At 37.6% G+C, this 24,443-nt stretch overlaps 1 protein-coding gene across 2 annotated transcripts in view; it reads left to right on the forward strand.

The window, feature by feature from the left end:
* The window catches only part of ITSN2 (intersectin 2), a 104,927-nt gene that overhangs the window by 42,731 nt on the left and 37,753 nt on the right, over nt 1-24,443 (forward strand). Inside the window, exons 14-27 of one of the 2 annotated variants that reach the window (XM_014546677.1) lie at nt 121-261; nt 1,492-1,579; nt 3,100-3,239; nt 4,262-4,342; nt 11,088-11,224; nt 12,517-12,653; nt 14,121-14,218; nt 14,636-14,808; nt 15,900-16,044; nt 17,936-18,141; nt 18,948-19,012; nt 21,765-21,931; nt 23,739-23,784; nt 23,868-23,989. In XM_014546677.1, coding sequence (XP_014402163.1) covers nt 121-261; nt 1,492-1,579; nt 3,100-3,239; nt 4,262-4,342; nt 11,088-11,224; nt 12,517-12,653; nt 14,121-14,218; nt 14,636-14,808; nt 15,900-16,044; nt 17,936-18,141; nt 18,948-19,012; nt 21,765-21,931; nt 23,739-23,784; nt 23,868-23,989 — 1,746 coding nt within the window. The remainder of the gene's footprint in view (nt 1-120; nt 262-1,491; nt 1,580-3,099; nt 3,240-4,261; nt 4,343-11,087; nt 11,225-12,516; nt 12,654-14,120; nt 14,219-14,635; nt 14,809-15,899; nt 16,045-17,935; nt 18,142-18,947; nt 19,013-21,764; nt 21,932-23,738; nt 23,785-23,867; nt 23,990-24,443) is intronic. The other variant, XM_014546678.1, reaches the window with a different exon arrangement.

The raw sequence follows: 24,443 nt of genomic DNA on the forward strand, positions 1-24,443 counted from the left end.
TTTAAACATTTATCTTAGACTGAGTATAAATGACATTTAAAAATTTAAGTAGAATATTTTCCTGATAACATTTTCTATTAGCATTTTATGTTATCTTATATTTGTATGCTCTTCCTGTAGAATGGCAAACATCAGCAGATCTCAGGCAGACTTCAAGATGTCCGACTCAGAAAACAAACTCAAAAGACTGAGCTGGAGGTTCTGGATAAGCAATGTGACCTGGAAATTATGGAAATCAAGCAGCTCCAGCAAGAACTTCAGGTAAGTCCTTTGCTGCTGAATTGTCCTTAAGCATGAACCGTAATTAATAATTCTTCCTAGTAGAGTGGTTTTGATTTTTGGTATCAAGAACCCCTTCAAGTCTCTGATAGACCACCTTCCCAGAAGGAAGTGAATATACACAATCTTTTGTATAATACCAGGAAGTTCAGTGACCACCTAAAACTCTGGTAGACATCTGGTTAAGGTCTGCTTAATAACTATACATAAATGGACATTTATCATTTTGTGTTTTAAGTTCATATATCTTAAACTAAGGTTATTGCTACTACTTTAGGAAGTTTTGACTTAACATTATACTTTTCAGAATTGTGGAAGAATGTTGACTATGTCCCCCAGGGACTTGGTAATTCTATCCTGTACTTGTGCATTAGGATCTAGTTCAGTTGCCATAGTTTGCAGAATAGGGACTCTGAAAGCATTCTGTATCTCTAGAGTCCTCTTAGCAAATTTCCCTTCCTATATGGACTAGCAGTTAATCAGCTGTTTTTTCACTTTGTCACTGTGGATATAGGCAAAGACTCAATAACATTTCCCATCTGATTTTAACCTGCTTCCTTAGTTATCCCAGAGTTATTAGTCCCTCTTTGATATACACTTATTTATTCTGGAGTGTCATGGCCTGCTTACACATTCCACGTAGTGGATACCAAAGGCACCTCTTCGCCTGGGCCCACTGCCATCCATCATTGTGCTGAAAAGTTTAAGGCTCCAGTTGTACCCCATTAACAATGGCTTTCTTCACACCTTTTAATTTCAGCCAGCCATTCATAAATGGATTTATGTTTAAACATTTGTATTTTTTGTTTGTTTATTTGTTAATCCTCACCTGAGGATATTTTCTCCAATGATTTTCAGAGAAAGTGGAAGGGAGGGGGAGACACAGAGAGAAGGAAACACATATCAATTGGTTGCTCAATTGATTGCCTCTCACACACAAGCCTGCAACCAAAGTACGTTGACTGGAATCAAACCCACAACCCTTCAATCTGAGGGCTGATGTTCTATCTGCTGAACAAAACTGGCTGGGGCTAAATAATTGTATTTTCAGTCATGTGTACTCATTCTAGTTTATTCATAAGTTGTGAGCAGTTTACAACTACATATTATTCCTATACTAAGTTTTGAGAGTGATTAAATCATGTTTTGAAGTTTGCAAAAAAAGTGTGGGTATTACAGTTTTAATCAAGCACTACTTTTTCTTTTTATAAGGAATATCAAAATAAGCTTATCTATTTGGTACCTGAGAAGCAATTATTAAATGAAAGAATTAAAAACATACAGCTTGGTAACACACCTGGTAAGTCTCTAAGGTTTGTTTTGCCTTTTATTCTTTTCTGAATGACTGACTGTATCAGTATATTCTGTTACTTTTTAAGATAGCATTATTCTGTTATAAATAACATTTTTTGTCTGCAGTTAAAAATTTCAGATTAATGTGAAAAATATCACAGATGTTAGAACATTATATTAATAAAAATAAGTAATAATTGTGGTATGTCTTCCTATCTTGATAAGATTTTTATTTACATATTTCAAATATTAATCAAATAAAATGCCAGAGTACAATTAAACAAGATCTAGGTTTGGCTCTAACACAAGACCATACATTTTGGCCATATTCCTGCATGAATTGTAAAGAACTGTTTTGTAGGAGATGTTTACTAAATTTAAAGCAAATTGTTGAGCAATGTAGACAATATGATCCCATTAAAATCCTTTGGAAATAAATATTGATTATGCACATATTTAAATGTAAATGCCTAAGAAGGGAATAAGCTGGGAGTTGAGATAAAGGGGAGTTTTTTTACTCTTTAATGTAAAAGAGTAAAGTGCCTTTCTGAAAGTGCTTTATTTTACACTAGCTTTTAAAAATATTTTATAGTTTTATACTAGATGTTTATACTTTAAAAATATAATAAAGTTTAAATATGTATGTAAATAGATAGTAAGATTGCTATTTTAATTTATTGTAATGTAATCTGCATTATATATATTTTTAAAAAAACCATTTTTATTGATTTCAGAGAGGAAGGAAGAGGGAGAGAGAGATAGAAACATCCATGATGAGAGAGAATCATGGATCGGCTGACTCATGCAAGTCCCCCACTGGGGATCGAGCCCACAACCCGGGCATGTGCCCTTGACTGGAATCAAACCTGGGACCTTTCATTTCCCAGGCTGACGCTCTATCCACTGAGCCAAACCGGCTAGGGTTGCATTATATATTTCTATCTAATTTCTCCATCCCTGCCTGACTCTGTAAGAAAGCATTATCTAAAAGGAAGCCCTCTGTTCTTACTTCCTTGGAAACATTACTAAATAATCCAGTTTGTAATATTAATTGAGTCCTTGCTATGATTATTCCCCTGTTCTTGGAAGCACGAAGAATATATAGAAAGCTACTTTGACAGTAGCTGCTGTTAATTGAGTATTTACTGTGGGCCAGACTCTATACTAATGGCTTTATATCCATCACCTCATAAATGAGATCAGACATATGATTCCCATTGTATAGAAAGAGAGCCTGAGGATCAGGTTAGTGAAAAGCCTTACCCCAAGTGGAGCACCACTTCAAGTTCTGTACTGTTTGAGTACAGAACCACTTCTTACACATTTCTATATGAAGAGCTTCCCAGGATCTGATTTGAAAGGGGGTAATGACCACTGAGTTTTTATCTCTTCAGCTGATCCACATTATACATGTACATTTTTTGTCTTTCTCTAGTTAGACCAATTTGACCAGACAGCAAATGCCAATTACTTGTAAAGAAATAGGAATTTCTACCAAATGTAAACTGTCTGATGTCTGTATTTCAGATTTAGGAATCAGTCTACTTCATAAAAAATCATTAGAAAAGGAAGAATTATGCCAAAGACTTAAAGAACAGTTAGATGCACTGGAAAAAGAAACTGCATCTAAGCTATCAGAAATGGATTCATTTAACAGTCAACTAAAGGTATTTATTATATTCTATTACGTTCATTTTTAGTTAGCTGCCTTCTTACCTTCCTTATTTTGATCTAATAGAATGAATATGTGAAATTATTTTTATAGATAGTACATTTTCATAATTTATTTTATAATTTGAGCTGTACTAGAATTGCAAGATTGTTTTACATGTTCTTTGTAGATGTAAACATTGTGTCATGTAACTAACCATCATTTACTATAGTTTTCAGTTTTTGATGACTGTTTTTATTGGCATTTACACATTTTAAGAATAATTGCCTTTGTCAGTATCAAAGAACGGATCTCAGCCAGCATGATGTTGGGCATAATTCTAAAATCAGGAATATGGAAAATTTATAATAGTCCTGGTAGAAGCTCTTCTAACACACTAAATTCTTTTCTTGTTTCTTTGTTACAATTTAATTTACTTAACCTTTGTGAAAGAATGTAATAATCAGTGAAATCTAAAGCATACTCTGGCACTATAAACTTTGCATGAAAATAAGTTCATGATTCATTATTTGCTGCAGTGCAGAAGTCCAAATTATATATTATATGCCTGTCATTCTGTGAAGAATTAGTTGTATACGAAAACTATTCCTATGAAAGAAGACATGAAAAGCTAAAAACCAGACTGATGGCACATCATTCAAATGTGGGAGTTATTCCTTTCTAACTGAACATAAAGTTTTCCTTTTCTAACTGAGCATAAAGTTTTCAGAGCATAAAGTATTACATAGTTTTTCACAAAGGCAGCTATGTGACTTTTATCTTGCTGACTATTTAGAATAACATGACACAAACTCTAGAATAAACAAATAGAGAAAAGAGGTGATGTGGGTTCAGTTAAGGAAGAGAAATTTGAGGTGCGTATTAATAATACATTTCACACATGTATATATTTAGAAAAAAAATTTAACCAAATAATTCGTCATTGATGTACAGACAAGCCAGCCAACTTAACTTCCCTACATTATTTTTTAAATCTGTACATAGTTTAATTGGCTTTTTATCTGCCTTATCTTGCAGTGTGGGAGTATGGATGACTCTGTTCTTCAGTGCCTTTTGTCTCTGCTCAGCTGTCTCAACAACCTCTTCCTCTTACTTAAGGTTATTTTCTAATATCTAGCTTCCTTGCTTTGAGTTACTTTACTGTTTTCTTTTTTTTTAAACTAGCCTATTTTTTGCATTTATCTGAATATCTTTGTTTGAAATAACATATACTATATAGACCCTTTTTCTCCTGCTTGCTTGAATATCCTTCTGCTATCTAACTGCCTGTTTGAGTCTAATGCCAGAAATCAATATGATTGCCTTTCTCATAAGGAGCCCAGACACTTGGAAATATCACCGGGTTCCTTTACACCATCCCTGTGAGCTGGGTTAGCTGATTGGATGATCACTGATTGAATTAAAAGGAAAGCTAAAGGAGTGTGAGATTAAGTCATTTACCCATATCACTGAAAATAACTGTTTAAAATAAAACTTTTACTTTCTGAAATTTAGGACTAGGTTATATCATACATATAATGGGTTGCTGCTTTCTAATACCGCTTTATGGAATAATTTTAACCAATAATGCAGGGGCAGCTTTAGTTACATCTAGTTACCAGGCTTCATGTTTAGACATGCTTGCACTTAAGATAAAAATGTTTAAATCACATGTATAAATAAAGAGCTCACTTTGTCATATATAGCATATGGGTATTTAAAATACTCAATGAATTCCTGTTTTAATATACAGCATGTCCTCAAATAATATTTTATTCAATGTCATTTTGTTATAACATTGATGAGATGCCATAGAAACTTAACTCTTGTTTATAACAATTAGCCTATGGTAAAATTGGTTTTTCTATACGTTCGTTGTTTCACTTAAAAGTTGAAGAACCTATTGACGATGTTAAGTGAGGACTTACTGTAGCTTAAAAGAAAGGTGCTTCAACTGTACCATGTGCTAACCATAGTAGATTTTGACTGCATTCAACCGTGGACTAAAATGGATGGCTGTAGGCAGTAGTTTGCATATGCACAGCCAAGACAGGGATGTGATAAATAGAGCTCATTTGTTACCTAAGCAAAAATAGGGCAAATTGGAACGACAGCATCAGCTTTTCCTTTGTGGTTATAGCAAAATGGCCAAATTATCTGATTTTAGAACTTTTGCTACAAATTACACAAAAATTAAAACTTAAATATCTTTGTCTGTAAAATGGGTTTAATGATGACTTGTGGATTATAATTCTTTCACATAACATTTAATTCTCCACAGGCCAGCAGATTATTCTTACCTCTTGTTTTGCTTTTTTCATTCTGCTTCCTGCCTTCTAGCCTTTCACTGCTTATTCAAACTTTCACCAGGGGCAATTAGAAAACTAAAAGGGGATGAGACCTATACTGTCAGAGTGGTCAGGAGACTGGCCGTGGTGTCACGAAAGCAAGAATAGAGTCCCTCTGTAATCATCATGGTAAAGTGATACAGAGCAATCAGTTAACATAGTAATGAAAAAGACCCATGGAATTGTCAACAAGGAGACCTTTGAAGATCTTTCTGAAAGTGCCATTTCAGTTGAGTGACTAGCAGAAGCAGGATTGCAACAGATCAGGAGTGGGAGTTGAGGAAGGGTTGAGTGTGAGCAACTTTTAAGAGGAGAGTGAACAGAGCATGAAGTCAAAGGAAAATTTTGGTCTTTGGAAGAAAGACTTGAAGGATAAAGGGTACAAAGTTTGGTTATGTAAGATGAGTAAGTTCTGGGATCTAATGTATAGCAGGGTGACTGTAGTTAACAATACTGTTTTGTTTCATTGAAATTTCCTAAGAGGATAGATCTTAAAGTTCTTAACACTGAGGAGAGAGAGAACTATGTATGTGAGGAGATTGCTATTTTAATGAGATTGATTGTGGTGATCATTTCACAGTGTATAAAATATATAAATTGTTGTCAGTTATACCTCAGTAAAGCTGGGGGAGAAAAAAGAAAAATTAGGACCAGCCTTGGAGGTTGTATCAGCTTTCTGTGAGGCATATGGCTACATAGTAAAGGGATAAGACAAAAGGATGGAGATGATGGTTAGGCAACCATATCCAACTCAATGTCTTAATGATGATTGACTCATTTCATTGTCAAATTACCAGCACCTAGTGCATGGAAGATTGTGGGTGGCAATAAGTACATGTTGAATGAATGAATGGTTTTAAATGTTCTCAGTCAGAAATATGCAGCATTTAGGGTTACTATGTAGAGTTTATGAGAAAAAAAGCACAATGAAATTAGTCAAAAAACAGCAGAGAACCATGTACTAGTATTTCACATTTTAGGAACACTTCTGACTCCATGTAATTTATTCTTTTAAGTAAAGGCTATTTTTTAAATGCAAAAGGAATGGAGGAAGAAAGACAGATTTGAAGGAGATGATAACGAGAGAGGAAGGACCCAGCCAGAGTGGCTCAGTGGTTGAGCATTGACCCATGAACCAGAAGGTCAAAGTTCAATTCCCGGTCAGGGCACATACTCGGGCTGCAGACTCAATTCCCCAGAAGGGCATGCAGGAGGCAGCCAGTCAGTGATTCTCTTTCATCATTGATGTTTCTATCTCTCTCTTCCTTTCTTTCTGAAATCAATAAAAATATATGTTTTAAAAAAGAGGAAGGGAGGAAGGAGGAAAGAGAGAGATTGAGTGACATTGAATATATAAAATGGCGGTTGATAAAGTCCCTAGGGAAGCAGATTAAGATAATCCAGAATTTAAAGGATTAAATAAAAAGAATACTTCCAGTATAACACCTGGGGGAATACAATTTAACAAAAGGATGATAAACGATCCAATCAAAAAATGGGCAAAGGACCTAAGTAGACGCTTTTCGAAAGAGGGCATACAGAAGGCCGAGAGACATATGAAAACATGCTCAAAGTCACTAATCATCCAAGAGATGCAAATCAAAACAACAATGAGGTACCATCTCACACCTGTCAGAATGGCTGTCATCAACAAACGACAAGTGCTGGCGAGGATGTGGAGAAAAAGGAACCCTTGTGCACTGCTGGTGGGAATGCAGACTGGTGCAGCCACTGTGGAAGACAGTATGAGTTTCCTCAAAAAACTAAAAATGGAACTCCCATCTGATCCAGTGATCCCATTTCTAGGACTATATCCCAAGAAACCAGAAACACAATCAGAAAGGATATATGCACCCATATGTTCATAGCAGCACAATTCACCATAGCTAAGATTTGGAAACAGCCTAAGTGCCCATCAGCAGATGAGTGTATTTAAAAACTATGGTACTTCTACACAATGGAATACTATGCCGCTATAAAAAAGAAGGAACTTTTACCATTTGCAACAGCATGGATGGAACCGGAGAGCATTATGCTAAGCGAAATAAGCCAGTTAGAGAAAGATAAATATCACATGATCTCATTCTTATGTGGGATATAATGATCAACATAATTTGATGAACAAGAATAGATTCAGAGACAAATGGCAGGAGTGGGAGGGGAGGTTAGACAGCAACCAAAGGACTTGTATGTATGCATATTAGCATAACCAATGGACACACACACTGGGGCGGTGGGAGCTTGCCCGGGGTGGGAATGGCTGGGTGTGGGGAGTCAAGCGGGCAAAAAGGAGACATATGTAAACCTTTAGACAATAAATAAAATAAAAGAGAAGTACAAATCAAATAAAAAATCACATGGGAAAAAGATGGGTGTGAAGTTAGATTTGTTGGTGGAGAATAGGAAGTTTACAGCTTCAAGACTTAAAATTAGAAGTAAGTTGGACTATTATATGGAATCTTCCTGGGCAATTGAGAACATGGAGTAACTCAAACTAGATTAGAAGAAGATGGGTGCAGATGCAGGAAGTTTTATTGATTTTGAAATGGAAAGAAGAGGGAGTTATAGTCTGATGGTTTAATGAGGCAAGCTTATTAGCTGGTCTTGCACAGAATGGATGGAAGGAAGATTAGGAAGTTTCAGGGCAGAGAAGTAGACATCTCTGGAGTGGAGGGTACAAGCTTAGTAGAGGAAAACAGTAGGTGTGCTGAGCAATGTTGAATGCCCGTTTGAAGTTGGTGATCGTGAATTTAAATTGAAAACAGCATGTCTAATTGTATCATTTTTCTCCACCAATTTCAGCTGCTTGGGTGTAAGCACTGAGAAGGCTGATGAAATAAGTCCTTAGGTTTATGCAGGTTTGAGGTTTTAATAGAAATGGCCAAAGAGGAAGGGACAGGGGAGTTAGAACCCTGTGACACAATAATTATTATAAAGAGCTCTGAAATATGGACTGGACATGAATGGATGTGAGAAGTAGAGGTGCTGATGAAAAAAGAGAGCATGATGGGGTCAACAGAATGGAGGTCTAAATGAGTTTGGAAAACTGTTGAAATGGATGTACCAGATATAAGAAAAACTCAAGGAATAAGAAGTTGTTTGAAGAATGGGATATTTGATCAATGGTAGTTCTGTTTCTGATGTTGACAAGATGTAGGTTATAATGTGAATAATGGATTAGATGGAGTAAAAGATCATTGTTGAGGATATCAACCTGAGAGTTGAGGTTTTGATTTGGTCATCTATGTGGATGTCAAAGACTTGGAGAATGGTAAAGATGAGTCATTGTGGATCAGTGACCAGGTGATCAATACCTAACAATAAGAGGAAGGGAAGGGTGGTATTGCTAGATGGTACAAGCCTCAGAAAAATATAGTTTGTAAGAATGAGGAGAAATAATACTCTGTAAGTGACAACAAAGAGCAAGGAAAAATACTAAAGTTACCACCTGGCCCTAATTTTATGGAATACGTGATAATCAACTGAGAAAGAACTAGAAGAAAGGCATTATCCTAAGGGATCAGCCAGAAAGGCAAGGAGGTAAGGGACTTTCCATTCAGAGAAGATATGTGGCTTGTGGGAGTTTCCTGACCACTAAGAGGAAGTTCTAGGGCATTGAAGGGATCTGAGGAGAGGAAGGTTGGGGGATTGGGTCAGATCAAGGGAAAAGCAGCATTAAAAGCAGAGAATTCAGGTAGTAAAGAATGACAAGGTTAGTTGGCAGGTGAGATGGAATTGGTCCCAATGGTCTTGAAAGAAGATAGACACTTAGTTCTAGCTCTATGACCCTTCGGGATAGTAGAGCATCTGATCACTCCGTTAGGCTACTTATGGTGAAACATGAGTAATATTAAAAGTATCTTTAAAGCCCTAGCCAGCTTTGCGCAGTGGATAGAGCGATGGCCTGCAAACTGAAGGGTCCCGGGTTCAATTCCAGTTAAGGGCACGTACCTCAGCTGCAGGCTCCCGGGCATGCGAGAGTCAACCAATCGATACGTTTCTCTCATGTCCGTGTTTCTCTCTGTCTCTCCCTCTCCCTTCAACTCTCTAAAAATCAATGGGAAAAAATATCCTCTGGTGAGGAAAATAAATCTATATATATAAAAGCCTAAGTGACTGATCAACCAGTTGCTCTGACACACACTGACCACCAAGGGGCAGACGGTCAACGCAAGAGCTGCCACTCAGCTGACGGACCAGTGTTAGACGCAGGGCTCACAGCTGGCCACTGCAGCCCAAGACCGCAGTGGAGTAGCAGTGAGCCTGTCAAGCAGTGGTGGTGGCAGGTGCTGCGGGGCCAGGATGAGCAGGAGTGGCAGGTGGTGTTGGACTGCCAGTTTCCGGCCCGATCCCCGCAGGCTATGCCAAGGGACCACCCCACCAGTGCACGAATCCGTGCACCGGGCCTCTAGTAAATAAATAAATAAATAAATAAAGTATCTTAAGAAATTGTTTTATTGGATTCTGTAATAGACATATAGAAGATCAGTGATAATTTTTACTCCTTTGCTCAAATCACACTAAGACAAATAGCAAAGCCAAAAGATGAGACATTTGATAGGCCATTATTCCATTAAGGAAATTCACACAATATTTTATCTTTAGCAGGGAGGAACAATGAGAAAAGTACTGGCCTAGGAATCTAAAGAAATTAGTTCTGGTCTCATCCATGTCATTTGCTAGTTGTGTAACTATTTGTCATTTAATCTTCAAACTTAGCTTTCTTTTTCTATAAAAGTAAGCTGACAATATCAGCTCTTCCTTCTTTGTAGAGTTTTATGAGGATTCAATGAGAGCACATATATGTGCTGTCCACATATTTTGTTGTTCTTATTAGGGAAGGGATTATCATGAATCTTCAAAATATCTTTAGTGTGTTGGAAAGTCACCACTGTTGACTTTGGATAATGATTGGGGGGTACTTTTCCTTAGAGGGAAAGACCTATCAGTAGAATCTTTAGTGGGTTAGGTTCTTCTTAACCTGTGCTCCCAAGGTTCTGGAGTAAAGGCAAGGTGAGATTTTAATTTATACAGGTGACAGTAGGATAACTAATTTGGAGATCAGGAACAGTAGTCCTTTGGATTTTGAATAAAAACTTAAATAAGCTATGTACTAGATATACTCGATTAGACTACTATGTAAAAAATTGGCTGAATGAAACTCCTCTTAAGATGTTATAACAAGCACATTGTTTTAAGAAGTTTTAATGCATTGCTTTTATATTAAAAATGAATTCTCAAATCAAAGAATTGGTTTGTAAAGACTCTGTGTTCCTTAGAAATGAATTAATACAAAAGTAGATGATTTTTAACAGGTATTTGTCCTCAGTGGCTACATGGCTTAAATATATATTGTATTCAGTTATGTTTTTAATCATTTAGATGTTTTTAAACTGTTAATATTTTTACTTTAGTTTATCTTGCTTTAAGATTTTTGTCTTTTAATGAAAATGACTCATTATATAAAAAAATATTTAAATCAGTGGCCTAATTGACTTATTTTCTTTTCTCCTTAGGAACTGAGAAAAAGCTACAATACACAGCAGTTAGCTCTTGAACAGCTTCATAAGATCAAACATAACAAGTTAAAGGAAATAGAAAGAAAAAGGTCAGAGCTAATACAAAAAAAGAAACAAGAAGATGAGGCTGTAAGGTAATATAGCTGATAAAGTTATTATACTACTAGAGGCCCAGTGCATGAGATTCGGGCACTGGAGGGGGTAGGGGGGAAAGGCACTTCCCTCAGCCTTGCCTGCGCCCTCTCGCAGTCCAGGAGCCCTTGGGGGATGTCCAGCTGATGGCTTAGGCCCGCTCCCCGGACATCCTTAGTGCTGCTGCAGAGGCGGGAGAGGGGTCCCCTGCTGCCGCTGTGGCGAGCCATGAGCCTGTGAGCCCGGCTCCTGCGTTGAGCGTCTGCTCCCTGGTGGTCAGTGCACATCATAGTGACCAGTCGTTCCACTGTTCGGTTGATTTGCATATTAACCTTTTATTATTTAAGATATTAATCTAAGAATTCTAATTTTGTTATCTATACCTCTAGTTTGACTACAAAAATTGAAGGGGAATAAAGGATAAATAAAAGAATTGTCCTAAGATACTAGTTAAATTCTAAATTTTAGAAATTCAGTTCTTCTTTTAGGAACTAAATTTAAAGTAACCAATTTTTTGTTTCATTAGTGAAAAATATGGGCTTTGAAATCAGACCTGAAAGATGAAAAAAAAAAATACTTAGTTTTGTAGAGACTGAGTGTAGAATTTCATGTTGTGCAGTTCTCTTTGTACCACTGAGATTTATCAGTTGCCTCCATTTATAGCAAAGAAAAGTAGGACAGTGTGGTGTCTGAAACATAGAACCATTCACTTAGAGCAGTGATTTTCAGCTTTTCATCTCATGGCACATATAAACTAAATACTAAAATTCTGCAGCACACCAAAAAATATTTTTTGCCCATCTGACAAAAAAAAAAATAGATATAGCTACTCATATCTCTTTGCTATAACAAATATATAATTACCATGTAAGAGCACTAGAGGCCCAGTGCAAGAAATTCATGCACGGGTGGGGTCCCTAGGCCTGGCCAGCAATCAGTGCCTATCAGGGCGCCTTGCCTAGTCCTGATCAGGGCCGGGCCAGCCGGGACCTGCAGGATGGGGGGAGGGACTGTGGGAGGTTGGCTGTGGGAGCTCACTGACCACCAGGGGGCAGCTCCTGTGTTGAACGTCTGCCCCCTGGTGGTCAGTGCACATCATAGTGGCTGGTCGACCGGTCGTTTCAGTCATAATAGTCGCTTAGGCTTTTATATATAGAGATACTTAAGTATATATTATCTTACATCTAAATAGATGTAATATTTCTTCAGTTTGTCAAGAGCACGATCTATTTTATTTTTATTTTGTTTTTAAAAAATTAGGACATTGTGCAAACTCTTTCTCTTTTATGTGAAGGAAAGCAAAGCAAGGAAAAGAAAACTTATGGAGAGAAAATCTTAGAAAGGAGGAAGAAGAAAAACAAAAGCGGCTCCAGGAAGAAAAGACCCAAGAAAAAGTTCAAGAAGAGGAAAAGAAAACTGAGGAGAAACGATGTAAGGATACGGATAAAAATAAGATTTGATTTTTCTGAGACAGAGCAACAAAAGAAAAAAGAAAGATTCTGATGAAAGGCAAAAAGAAAATTAAAACAGATAATTATCTTAGAATCAGAAAAAAAAGTTCTTTTCTAAATTAAACTTGGATGAGAACTGTGTAGACTTATTTAAACAAACTGAAGGTAGCCCAGCAGATATGTCTCAGTTGGTTAAGCGTCGACCCATGAACCCGGAGGTTGCAGTTCAATTCCTGATCAGGGCACATGCCTGGGTTTCGGGATTGATCCCCAGTAGGTGGTTACAGGAGGTAGCCAAAAAGTGATTCTCTGTCATCATTGATGTTTCTATCTCTCCTTCTCCCTTCCTCTCTGAAATCAATTAAAAAATATATTAAAGAAAAAAAAGACTGAGGGTAGAAATCTTAAAACAACATTGAGAAAAGAAGGTAAGTCATCACTATAAACAGACCATGATGTGGTTTTCATAATCTAAGTAAACAGTTTCAAATATTTTTTTCAGCTAGTGTAACTAAACTGTTTATTTTTATTTTTTTTTATTTCTTTATTGATTTCAGAGAGAAAGGGAGAAGGGGAGAGAGAGAGAAATATCAATGATGAGAATCATTGATTGGCTGCCTCCAGCAGGTCCCCTACTGGGGATTGAACCTGCAACCCAGGCATGTGCCCTTGGCCAGAATCGAACCTGGGACTCTTCAGTCCTCAGGCCAATGCTCTTTCCACTGAGCCAAATCAGCTAGACCTAAACTGTTTATTTTAATGAAACAATAAAATTTTAAGTTTTTGCACATTAAAATTTTTTAGAACATTACTTTGTTTTTTATATACCATTCCTAAAATATTTTTTATTATTATATCTCTTTTGAATGTATAGATCATTAAATCCTTGATAATACAATGTGTTGAAAATTTTATAAGCTAAAACATTTATTCTACAAATGACCAAAGTAAAATATCTTAATCTTATCAAGTCTAGTGTATTTGTGAGCCCTTCTATGGTTTTTCTTTTAGAGCCATACTGTAAATATATAGATGTTCCTTTAGTCAACCCTGGTTACTTGCTAATCTTCTCATTTGTGACCTCCCTTTTTGTGCTCTTTTTCCCTGTTATATTCTGACTTCACAGATCAAACTAATAAGCCACTTGCTGCTTCCACTTTGCATGGCTCAGCCACCAACACTCCCTTAGATCCCTGCGCATGGTACACCTGCAAGTTATCTCTTTGTTTTACTGCCTCCAACTTTACTTAAGATGAACATCCTTGTTTGCTTTTATAGTGATTCCAGGACTATTCAAGATATTTAAATCCTAACAAGACTATACAAATGGATTTTCATCATACAGTTTGAGTCTCAGTTTTCTCTTCTTCTTTTATGTGTTCTTTATTGAGTCATAGCAAAATGTATACATGAAAGTAGCAAATAATGACAATTATCTTCTCTTTAGGTGAGCCAGCTAGTGAGTTGGTGAATTATAGAGCTTTATATCCCTTTGAAGCAAGGAGCCATGATGAGATGAGTTTTAATTCTGGGGATATAATACAGGTAGGAACAAAGTCTTTTTATCTCATGAAGTGAATACAATATAATATCTTTTTTTTTAAATATAATATCTTTTTTATCTGCAGTTTCACTTTCTGTGATTTCAGTTACCCTTGATCAATCACAGTCTGAAAATATTAAATAGAAAATTGCAGAAATAAAATAATTCATAAGTTTTAAATAGCATGCCATTCTGAGCAGCATGATGACGTCGTGTTCCGTCTCGGGTGGGATGTGAATCATCAGTGTCCAGCATATCTGTGCTGCATACACTGCCCACCCCTTAGCCACTTAGTAGACATCTCGGCTATCAGCTTGACTCTAGCAATGTCACAGTGGTTGTGTTCAAAGTCTGCATCCCTTTCCACTGTAAACGTGTGGCTTTCTAACCACTGTTAACCCTTCTTTTCGTTTCCATAGGTTGATGAAAAAACCACAGGAGAACCTGGTTGGCTTTATGGTAGTTTCCAAGGAAAGTTTGGCTGGTTTCCATGCAACTATGTAGAAAAAATGCCATCAAGTGAAAAATCTGTGTCTCCTAAAAAGGCCATACTTCCTCCCACAGTATCTTTATCTGCTACCTCAACTTCTGAGTAAGTTTTTTTTGTTTTGTTTTGTTTTTAAACATATTTTTATTGATTTCAGAAAGGAAGGGAGAGAGAGAGAGAGAGAGAGAGAGAGAGAGAGAGAGACAGACATCAATGATGACAGAATCATTGATCGGCTGCCCATGCATGACCCTTACTGAGGCTCAAGCCCACAACCCAGGCATGTGCCCTTGACTGGGATCAAACCCGGGACCCTTCAGTCCATAGGCAGACACTCTATCCACTGAGCCAAACCAGCAAGGGCTCTGAGTAAGTTTTTAGCTAACAGTGGAGTTTATATAGCTCTGCAAATGAGTGAATGCCCAGTATGTATTTATGTCAGCCTGTGACTTAATTGTTTTATAATCTGTACTGGACTCTTCAAGAGTACCTCCTGTTCTAATGTTAATACTGAAACTTGGTAATTAAAACATAGGTCATTAGTTTGTTCATGAATTCTTCTTTCCACAAATTGTGTTTAAACATTATCCTATATCCTATATAATAAAGCGGTGATATGCAAATTGACCATCACACCCTCACACAAGATGGCCGCCCCCATGTGGTCACAAGATGTCCACCACAAGATGGCCGGCAGGGGAGGGCAGTTGTAGGGGACTAGGCCTGCAGGGGAGGGCAGTTGAGGGTGACTGGGCCTGCAGGGGAGGGCAGTTAGGGGCGACCAGGCCGGAAGGGAAGGGCAGTTGGGTGGGGACCAGGCCTGCAGGGGAGGGCAGTTGGGGACAACCATGCCGACAGAGGAGGGCAGTTGGGGGCGATCAGGCTGGCAGGGGAGCAGTTAGGCATCTATCAGGCTGGCAGGGGAGTGGTTAGGGTGTGATCAGGCTGGCAGGCAGAAGCAGTTAGGGGCAATCAGGCAGGCAGGCAGGCGAGCGGTTGGGAGCCAGCAGTCCCGGATTGTGAGAGGGATGTCCCAGATTGGAGAGGGTGCAGGCTGGGCTGAGGGACACCCCTCCCCCAGTGCACAAATTTCGTGCACCGGGCCTCTAGTATATTATATTACAAATTGATACATTGGTAGTGCTTCATTAGATTCTAAACAATTAAGTATACTTATAAAAGTTTTATATTTACAGATCACTTTCTTCAAATCAGCCAGCATCAGTGACTGATTATCAAAATGTATCTTTTTCAAACCTAACTGTTAATACATCATGGCAGAAAAAGTCAGCTTTTACTCGCACTGTGTCCCCTGGATCTGTGTCCCCTATTCATGGACAGGTATGGATCTTTAATATTTTTTGCTTTATTTTTTGACATTGCTCCTGATTCATATAAAATAGAATGAAGATTTTTGTACAAAGGCATCATTTACTAGTTTAACCAGAGTTTGTAGCACTTAGTTTTGTTCTTATCATTCACATGTGATATGAAGAAATTATTATTACTTAGAGGTTTTTCAACAATTCATTCTCATGGTATCATGCTGTTAGCAGCTAAGACTTCTAACCTCAAAATACCATTTTTACAAATCAGATTATAGTATTCTTAATTTGTAGTTATTTTAAGAAGAGATTTGGACTTGGGGTTTTTTGGGTTTTTTTTGTCTTTTTCTTAAGTCATTTGTGTGGGAACTGTGTTACGTATATTTAGCCTCTAACTTAGATATAACTATTGCAAGCGTTGTTAATTAACATTATTTTTAAAAATTGCAGACTTCGTCAGAATAGAGTCCTAGAAATTTCACCTTCACTCAAAAAAGTGTTTATTGTGTGACTGTAGGTTCCAGGCATTTTATTATGTGCTAGAAATTTTTTTTTTAAAATATATTTTATTGATTTTTTACAGAGAGGAAGGGAGAGGGATAGAGAGCTAGAAACATCGATGAGAGAGAAACATCAATCAGCTGCCTCCTGCACGCCCCCCAGTGGGGAGGTGCCCGCAACCAAGGTACATGCCCCTGACCGGAATCGAACCTGGGACCCTTGAGTCCGCAGGCCGACGCTCCATCCACTGGAGGGAGAGAGAGAGGCGATGTGTGCTAGAAATTTAATGGAAAAAATCCTTGCCATTAAAAAGTCGTAATCTAATGAGACAGACATATAAATAAATAACTGTAAAGGTTTTAATTATGAGGAACTGCAAAGGTTTTAATTATGTCAGCACCGTTCAGAAATCAGAGAAAATAATGTTTGGAAGAAGCTTTTGGCTTTTTGTTATCCATGACCTCAAGAAGAAGTATAATGGGTGCAAAACCTAAATTAGAATGGACTAAGGGGTGAAATTGGAAAGCAAGTTTAAGACTGTTCTTTCTTTAAGAAGTTTGGAAGAACAAGTAGGTAGAAAATTAGAGAGATGGAAGAGATAGAAGATTCAGGAGAGGGACTTGACAGTGTAACACTATTTTGAGAAAATTGGAGGGCGTACAAGATTAGAGCAGAGGTAAAGAGATTAGCCTTGCCAGCCAAACGAAACCACTCCTCCTCTGAGGAGTCAGCTGAGTCCACTGCCGGAGGAGACATTGGACACTGGAGGAGAGACAGGCTTGCAGTAACTTTTCCCTTTGCATTTGTTCTATTAGATACAGAGTAGCCAGTGCTCACTTTCTGTACCAGTGGTACTTAATGCCAAGATTTGTCCTTGCCTGGTAGGCATTCAGTCTTTAACTTACCAGAAGGCTACTCAGATGGTTGTCTGTTAATTACAATTTTAAGTCAGCAGATTAAGGTTGTCTTAAGTCACCATCTATCTATATATATAAAAGCCAAGCGAGTGGAACGACCAGAACCACCGGTCGCTATGACGTGCACTGTGGCCAGCCAACTGGCCTGATCGGGGCCCTGATCAGCCCCCAACCCGAACAGGGATGGGGCTGGCCAGCCAACCTCCCACAGCCCCTCCCCCCAGCCAGCTGTGTCCCCTCACCCCAGCCGGCCCCGCCCCTGATTGACCCCCCTCATCGCTATTGGGGGCAGGGCCGGCTGGCCAACCTATCACGTCCCCTCCCCCTGACCGGCATGGGCCAGCTGGACCCCACCCGTACATGAGTTCGTGCACCCGGCCTCTAGTTAGTTATAAGTCACCACCATACCAAACTCATCTGCTGTTTGAACAGGAAGTATATCCTGATTATTAATGTTTTGTTTCTAATTTTGTGGTTTTGTATTCACAGGGACAGGTTGTAGAAAACCTAAAAGCACAGGCCCTTTGTTCCTGGACTGCAAAGAAAGATAACCACTTGAACTTCTCAAAACATGATGTTATTACTGTCTTGGAGCAGCAAGAAAATTGGTGGTTTGGGGAAGTACATGGAGGAAGAGGATGGTTTCCAAAATCTTATGTCAAAATCATCCCTGGGAGTGAAGTCAGACGGGAAGAGTAAGCATTTCTGAGTGTTCTCACGAGGTGTGGATGTTGGTGCTTCACTGATGAGTCAGCCTCCTGGTTCAGAGGTCATCACTCAACCACTGAACTACACTGGCCAGGCAGTGCTTAAAAGACATTATTTTTTTTATTGTCTGATGTTGTCCAGTAATATATATATTTTAATGTTGTGTGCTCTAAACAAATAGTAAGATTTATGTATTACCCTTGTTTTTCCCTATACTGATTCATGCTCCATATGTAATTTACCAAATAACTGCCCATTTATTAATGCACTCATGTCTTTTTTTTTTAATTGATTTCAGAGAGGAAGGGAGAGGGAGAGAGAGATAGAAACATAAATGATGAGAGGGAATCATTGATCGGCTGCCTCCTGCATGCCCCCAACTGGGGATTGAGCCCACAACCAGGCATGTGCCCTTGACCAGAATCAAACCCTGACCTCCTAGTTCATAGGTCGACACCCAACCACTGAGCCATGCCAGCTGGGCACTTATGTCTTTTAAGTCCCTTTAGAAATGCAAAATAATAGCACATTTGAAAAACTGTTGATAAATCATGTTGAAATTACTTGGATATATTTAAAAATTCAGAAGTTTGATATTTGGCAGTTCTTACTCTAGGATTTTGTGTATGAGAATATTTGTAGCCTGTGTACTGAGGTAATAGTTAATTTCAGAAAGCCCTAAAAAAATGTGCTGCTAACACCTGCTGTATTCATCGAATACCTTTCTTGTTTTTTGATTATTGATGTCCCTTTTTGTTTCTTTGTTTTATCTGTTTGTGTGTTTATTTGGCAGGCCAGAAGCTCTGTATGCAGCTGTAAATAAGAAACCTACCTCCGCAGCCTATACAGTTGGAGAAGGTGAGCTTTTGACAATTTGTATATTAGATGGGAGTCAGATTACCAACTAACTTCCCACAGTTGTCATTCTCCATACTTCTCTGTCTTCGTTGTTGAAGTGAGGTTAGGAAAACCAGCCCCTTGCCTGTTTCACATGAATATTGAGGATATATAAAACATATGACTGAATATACTTGACACTTTTAAAAAATCATTACTATAAAATTTCACCATACACTGCCTCGATAAATAAGATCATAAATAAAAAGTATAGCAATGAGATAGCACAAAAGTTTTTGTTTTCCTGCAATTATATATCCACATTATTGATGTTTAGGATGTAAAGAAATTTTAGTATATTTAGTTTATTTACGAATTGCATTTTAATTACAGTGTACCATATACATCATTAAGTAGAATTTGAAATCCAAATACACTTTATTATAAATATTACAAAGAATATTTATAGCCCTTAGGATTGTTTGACTAATAAATTATTTTGATCTTGTTATTATGCTGAAAAATTAAATAAAGATTGTCTACTGTCTTTGCAGACATTTTTTTTTTCCATGAATAGTTACAATACAGGGTGGGGCAAAAGTAGGCTTACAGTTGTGAGTACATGAAACAGGGTTTATTTTTGTATTATTATTTATTAATTATTGTATTATTTTCCATGCAAACAACTGTAAACCTACTTTTTGCCCCACCCTGTAGGTTTATAAGTGAATTGTATATGTCCATTATAAAATTAGTTGAGTAGCTGAAGTACAGTTTATGTTTATGTTGCTCAAGAAAATCAGTTTAATGGTAAATTAAACAAATTCTTCAGTATCTTCTCTAATTAGAGATTCTGTGCTACAGCCTGAAATATACAAGGATGAATAAAACACAGCCTCCAAACTCACAAAGAATGGAGAAAATAGGCATACACTTGTAATAAATTCTCTAATGAGTGAACAAAACACAGTTTTGAGTGGGCCCTGTGAATCCACAAAGGTGGCATCCTATTAAACAATGAGTAGGCCTTGCACAGTGACAGAGGAAGAAGATCTTGTGGACAGGGAATGTCATGAGCCAAGGCATCATTGTGAAAGGGAGTTTCAGGTCACCAGCAAGGCTGGAACCCCACATTTACTGTGGAATGAGTGTTGTGAAATGAGCCTAGCAAGGTAGTGAGGAGCACTTTGGAAAGGACCTGGCTTGTTGCAGCAGATCCAAATTTTATAATCGTTTTTATTTTGTTAAATCAGCTAAATTGGCTAATACTGGGAATGTGAATAATAAATAGGTTCTAGATCAAGCATGTCAAACTCGTGGCCCACAACAAATATTTTTGCAGCCCAGCCAATATAAAGGTATGTAAGAAACGTTTTAATAAAAATTTCGTAACTTAATTTTTAAAATATCCTGTTATACATAATCTATAATAATAAAAGCATAATATGCTAATTAGACTGGACGTCCTTCTGGACGACCTTCCAGGCGAAGCCAGGGCTGTGAGGGAAGCCAGGGTCTCGGGTGCCAGAGGGAAGCCGGTGCCAGCAGCCAGGGGAAGAAAGGCCTAATCTTGCACAAATTTTGTGCATTGGGCCTCTAGTTATTAATAATGAACTACAACATTCGCTAATGACTGATTACTATAATTGTGTTGCATTCATTTCCCTTACATGCCTTATGCGCAGGCACACCATTTCTTTCCGCTAATGCTAGCAGCGAATATTTTAGCAAACTTTTGCCACATCATTAGACTTGTACTGACTTGTTTGGTGTGCACAATAGGAAATATTTCGCTTTCAGAGAAAAACAAAAATAGCTTTATTTGCATTACACTTATTAATTTGTGCAGTTATTCAGTGTCTATTAAGTAAATGCTCAAGAAAAAATATTAATTTTTATTAAAATGTTCTATTATTTTATGTTAACGATGACTCATTTATTTCAGCCCTTTGTGTTCAGCATGTCTCTATCGAAATAAGCTTACGTTTCTATGAAAATTGAAGCTTTTGTTTTTTTGCGGCCCACATAAACTTAAACCTTGTTTATTTGGCCCATGTGAGCCTTTGAGTTTGACATGCTTGTTGTAGGTGGTGTTTCTGGTCATCTCCAGTTGATGATGTATAGATCAAATGCCATGTTGACAAATTAAAACCCTAAAGAAAGAAAGATCTCTAAAACCTGGTCATTGACTGCTTCTCCTAAATTTGCAATCATAGGAACCAAAAACAAAGCCAGTATTAAAAGTTAGACATTTCACTCAAGGTCATTCATTACGAAATATTTATTGAGTTTCTACTCCATGCCACACACTGGGCTAAGAGCTGAGTCCTTGTGATGGAATTTGGCCTCTAATATTGGGCATTTCTACAGGTGTGTATATAAAATAATTAAAGAGAAAACAACAGATTAGAATATATTTTCTGTAAGAGGTTAAATTTCTTTTCATATTTTGACTATAAAGTGGAGATACTGATATCTCTTCATAGTTTTGGGGTTATTCTCTGTGATATGATGATAATGATGATAATGATGATGACACAATTAAAAAAAAGAAACCCCACAATAAAGCTTTATGTGAAATCAAATCTTTTTCTAATAAATTACTAAATAATTGCTTCATTCTTTTTTCTGTCTTAATAGCTCTTTATATTGTTTCCTTAAGTCATAAGATCTTTTACAGTAAATTTATTCAGGATCTTAGAAATTAACACAATTTTTTAACTTCTGCAATTTTTCAACCAAAATTCGTTCCTTTTTGCTTTGTTTCCTACAGAGTATATTGCACTTTATCCGTATTCAAGTGTAGAACCTGGAGATTTGACATTCTCAGAAGGTGAAGAAATACTGGTGACTCAGAAAGATGGAGAATGGTGGACAGGCAGTATTGGAGATAGAACTGGAATTTTTCCATCAAATTATGTCAAACCAAAAGATCAAGAGGTAGAGTTCATTCCATTTTGTTTATCAAGATTTATACTTAAAACAGAGACTCATGAATATGGTTTTTGGTCAGGCTGCTTTGGTTACTAGGAAACCACTCAAGGTAGCTCCAGTAAAATAGAGTTTATTATAGGGATCCTGTTAGAGAGAGAAGGGAGGCAGGATTTGATGAAATTCTAAGAACAAGAGACATAGGTATGGCTGGGCTTCATGACAACTCCCATAATCAGGGAGGCTTTATAAGGAACCATCTTGAAGGAGTTTGTAAATCTTTAAGATTCTGACATTAATGTGACTCAGCCTATATTGAGTTCCTATTTCTTTTTATCCCACTAATAATATCGTATACTGCAGCAGTACTTAAATTTTTTTGTTTCGGGAACTTTTTACATTCTTAAAGAGGTTTTTTTTGTTTGTTTTTGTTGTTGTTTTAATATATGGGCTATATCTAGTGATACTTTCCATAAAACTGAAATTTTAAAAATATTTTTGCCCTAGCTGGTTTGGCTCAGTGGATAGAGCGTCCGCCTGCGGACTAAAGCAGTGGTCGCCAACCATTCGGACCTCACAGACCACCAGTGGCCCGCGGACCACCGGTTGGCGACCGCTGGACTAAAGAGTCCCAGGTTCGATTCCGGCCAAGGGCACATGCTGGGGTTGTGGGCTCAATCCCCCCTAGTAGGGGGCGTGCAGGAGGCAGCCAATCAATGATTCTCTGTCATCAATAATGTTTCTATCTCTTTATCCCTCTCCCTTCCTCTCTGAAATCAATAAAAATATATTTTAAAATATATATATATTTTTAATTTATTTTAACATAGAAAAGTTAAACTCATTGCATAGTAACATAAATAACTTGCTTTTTATGGAAAAAAACAACTATATATTTCCAAAAAAAATTTTAGTGAAAAGAGTGGCATTGTTTTGTTTTTGAAAACCTCTTTAATGTCTGGCTTAATTGAAGACAGCTAGATTCTCACATCCACTCTGCTTCAGTACTGTTACTGCAGCTGCATCCACTAACAGGAAAAAATTTAAACTCTTTCACTTCTTATTCAGATTCCTAAAAAGAGGAAATGTGGTTGGCCCAACTTATCCTGTAAAGTCAAACAGGTCGTAGTTGCTGGAGTAAGGATCTTTTGTTCTTAGGTCAGGTTCGGGGGGGACATAGCATAAAAAATTAAAAATAAAAATATTTTATTTTTGGTCCTATGCAGCAGGAGCAGAACTCACATATGCCTTAATGCAGTGATCGGCAAACTGTGGCTCGTGAGCCACATTCGGCTCTTTGGCCCCTTGAGTGTGGCTCTTCCACAAAATACCATGTGCGGGCGCGCACATACAGTGCGATTGAAACTTCGTGGCCCATGCGCAGAAGCCGGTATTTTGTGGAAGAGCCACACTGAAGGGGCCGAAGAGCCGCATGTGGCTCGTGAGCCGCGGTTTGCCAACCACTGCCTTAACGTATCCAGGACACATAGACTGTATGTGGTGCTAACATAAATGGGGCATATTTGGCCTGTGTAGTCACATTTAATATTCAGGAGGAATTCAGAAATGAGCTATTCCTGTTGAGTCGGGATACACATGAGTCACTTGTCTCTATAATGCTCTGTTAGCAGACCAGAACTCCCCACAAGTGTTGGATTCTTAACTTTTTTGGTTAATATAAGGTTAACTGTCATTTTGCTCTTCATTTAAAGAAACAAGAAACCAGGGAATTAGACGTCTCTAATTCCTAATAACTTTTGTACTTTTACATCTGGATTTTTGGAAAATGATAAAACAGTACGTCTTCTCCTTACAGAGTTTTGGGAGTGCTAGCAAATCTGGAGCATCAACCAAGAAACCTGGTATGTATAGTGATGAAATGAAAAAATTACTGAAGTGCTTCATAGCCTGGAATTCATAGCTTCTTGTTTATTTTTATTTTCAGAGATTGCTCAAGTAACTTCAGCATACGTGGCTTCTGGTTCGGAACAGCTTAGCCTCGCACCAGGGCAGTTAATACTAATATTAAAGAAAAATGCAAGTGGGTGGTGGCAAGGGGAGTTACAGGTAATAATCTTCAAATAACATGTATCGGTTTTTATTATAAAACTAGTGCATGCTCATTAAAATCAAAACTAATAAAAGTGTAGATTACCACTTAGAGGTAATCTACATGAACATGTTAGTGCAGTGGTTCTCAACCTTCTGGCCCTTTAAATACAGTTCCTCACGTTGTGACCCAACCGTAAAATTATTTTCGTTGCTACTTCATAACTGTAATGTTGCTACTGTTATGAATCGTAATGTAAATATCTGATATGCAGAATGGTCTTAGGCGACCCCTGTGAAAGGGTCGTTCGACCGCCAAAGGGGTCGCGACCCACAGGTTGAGAACTGCTGTGTTAGTGTATAATGATTCTCTCTAGTCTTTTCACTGTTTATTTTTAGCATAGTTGAATTGATATTATAAGTAAGAATATATGAAGAATATTTTTCTCTAAAGACATAATTGTTTTCCAGT

Source organism: Myotis brandtii, unplaced genomic scaffold (assembly GCF_000412655.1).
Source record: "Myotis brandtii unplaced genomic scaffold, ASM41265v1 scaffold454, whole genome shotgun sequence".
Lineage (NCBI taxonomy): Eukaryota > Metazoa > Chordata > Mammalia > Chiroptera > Vespertilionidae > Myotis > Myotis brandtii.